At 40.6% G+C, this 2,782-nt stretch overlaps 1 protein-coding gene across 1 annotated transcript; it reads left to right on the forward strand.

The window, feature by feature from the left end:
- The first annotated feature begins 600 nt into the window (after positions 1 to 600).
- LOC119656323 lies at positions 601 to 2,337 on the forward strand. The gene has a single exon (XM_038062785.1). It carries the CDS (start codon positions 601 to 603, stop codon positions 2,335 to 2,337), a length of 1,737 nt encoding a protein of 578 aa, XP_037918713.1.
- Positions 2,338 to 2,782: the final 445 nt, after the last annotated feature.

Genomic DNA, 2,782 nt, shown 5'->3' on the forward strand with positions numbered 1-2,782 from the left:
AAGGATAGCCGTTCCGGTCCCCCCCTCTTTCCCCCAACTCTGCATGCCGAATCTGAAGGCATGGAAACCATCCAAACCAGTACCAAACCAAACCACCAAAAGGTACTTTGAAGCTGCCATCTTCCGTAAATGTTACAGGCTGTGCCATAGTAGCCATCGCTCTAGGAATTTGTGGTTTATGGTGAAGTTCCTAATCTAGGATCAGAATTGCCAGTCCAATGTCCTTTTCCATTCGACGTTTCAACCTTTTCAGCGAGGTTATTAGGCTCTAGTCCACTTGATTCATTCTATGTATTACAACCCCAAATGAAATTAGCCTTTTTATCAACCCGTAAACATATATTTGAGTGAAAATAGTTCCTTTGCTGTAGATACACATACCCTCTACAACATTACAAATTTTATTAATTATATTACGACTGGAAAGCTGATTACATAGGGGAAATAATAATCAAATATTAGACACTTTCCCTCATTAACCCAAAGTTATTAATCGTAGGTGGTATATCCGGGCTCCTGAATTAACTCACCCCGATGGAACTTCCTCTCTGTACAGAAAACCAGTCTAATCATAGCCCAAACCGGAGCGGTTTAGTGAAAATGAAAGTATCTAGAATCATCGTCCAAGCTCTTTTAATAACTTCTTTGGGAGAAATCGGAGTTTTTGCTTTGGATCTCAAAGAAATAGTTGAAGAATTAACCAAAATTAACGATTTCCAAACTATTGCATATTTCAGCAATGATTCTAAAGGAGCTGAGTTCGTGGAATCAGTGCTTGGGAGGGGATCCCCTGTGGAGAGCATCCCCAAGCTTCTATGGAATCAAGGTGTCAAAACTAAAACCATGTTCAACAGCAATATCCTGAATATTGTCTTCGTTTCCCAATCGAACAGAGAAAACATCCTTGAAGTGGTTAAGACTGCGTTGAAGGATAACTTGCTCGCGAAAATAATTTTCTACTTTCTCCCGGAGGCGTCCCATAATGTCAACTTGAGAAACTTCAGTGAACGGTTGTGGGAAGAACGAATCCTGTATAGTTTGATGGTTGTAGATAACAGGGTGTTCACGTATAACCCATATCCTGAAATGAGCCTGATGGAGGTCACATCAACAGAGTCGCTTGAATTAGTCTTCACCGAAAAACTAACTAATTTTCATGGAGCTGCGGTTAACGTCGCCCGTTCACTTGATATATCCAAAGAAGTAGAATATGTTGATCGGAATGGAGACGTTCAATTTGGAGGTTACTTTATGAAAACCATCCTTGCATATATTAAGAGGCACAATGGAACCTTCGTTGAACAAAAAGTGAAAAAGGATCTGAGTGATACCGAGGAGATGTTCGAAAAGAAGAAAATCGATTTTCTTTCAATGACGATAATGATGGATAGAGAAGGACTGAAACCGTCATATCCCTTATATAGCATCGCACCATGTATCCTGATCCCGTATCAAAAGGAACTTCCCAGAGTATTTTATTTAATGCTACCCTTTCAGGTGTCTGGTTGGATTTTATTTGGTGCTGGAGCTTTACTACTTTTCTTAGTAATTGCAGTCACTGAACTCCTTCGCAAAGGAAAATCTACCTCGATTTACCAGGAAGCGGCTTTCCGAGTCTGGCGGATAGTCACCCAACAAATACATTTCCCAGCAGAAGTGGAGACGAATCACTGGACGATGATCATAATTATTTTGGCCACTCTTCACTTTATGTTACTTTTGAGCCTTTATCAAAATGGATTGAGTAGTTTTTACACTAAATCGATTCCAGCTAAGCAAATTGACACCTCCGAGGACCTAACAAGGACTTCATATAAAATCTTGACACCAGCTCTTCAATTGGGTTTTTTCCGAGACTTTGAAGTTTTTCCTAAAACCGTTCTGGACCGTTTGGTGGTAGATGATTCTTTGGTAAAAGCAAATCTGAAACAAATGGATCCCAAATTCGGATATGTGCCACCCTCTGAATTTAAGGATATTCTAAAAGAACTGGAACGACGTCCTTCAACCAAGCTTTTCCATTTAACGAAAATGTGTACACCTCGGTTGCTACTTTGTGTTCTACTTCAATATGAATCCCCGTTCAAGGATACATTCGATGAAGTCGTCTTTCGTCTTATTGACTCTAGATTGATGCTGAAGTGGGAACGGGACACTTTGTACGAATTGAAGCAAGTAGGCTTCCTGAGAATGCAGTTAGTGAGCGAGAACCTCCTGAGACCGTTGAAATTTGACGAATTGTATTTTATATGGGTGGTCTACTTAGTTGGTATTGTATTGAGTGCTATTGTGTTCTGTGTGGAAGAAATACGAGGGGTTGAATTCGGTGCTAATTGATAGTGTCGGTGCAAAATTGTGACCAGTTACAACTCTGTTTTTAACCATAAGTTTTGAACTCACCACATCAGTTGCATATAATAAAGTGAGTTGCGTTCGACATTTTGTTTTTTCTTGAAGAAATTGAGAAGGAATAATAATAGGAAGTCCGCCGTATTCTGTCCCAAGCCTAGTTGGGAAAGGAGGGGAGATAGATGGTTTCAGTCTGAATAGCTGAACGTCACCACAGTGTTTCAGGACAAATTACTCACTAGGGAAACTATCACGACACCTGGTAGTTAGGGATAAAATGCAAATCCATTAGATAAGGAGAAAAGGAAATCTAAGATCCGCTACTGATAACCTGCGGGAGTCGTCTGATTTGGGTCGAGGTCAGATAGCAAAGCGTAGCATCGAAACCGCTAATCGCTAAGCGGTTCAATGTCTATGCGCCAGGATGACCGGG

Source organism: Hermetia illucens, chromosome 4 (genome assembly GCF_905115235.1).
Source record: "Hermetia illucens chromosome 4, iHerIll2.2.curated.20191125, whole genome shotgun sequence".
NCBI classification, from domain to species: Eukaryota; Metazoa; Arthropoda; class Insecta; order Diptera; family Stratiomyidae; genus Hermetia; species Hermetia illucens.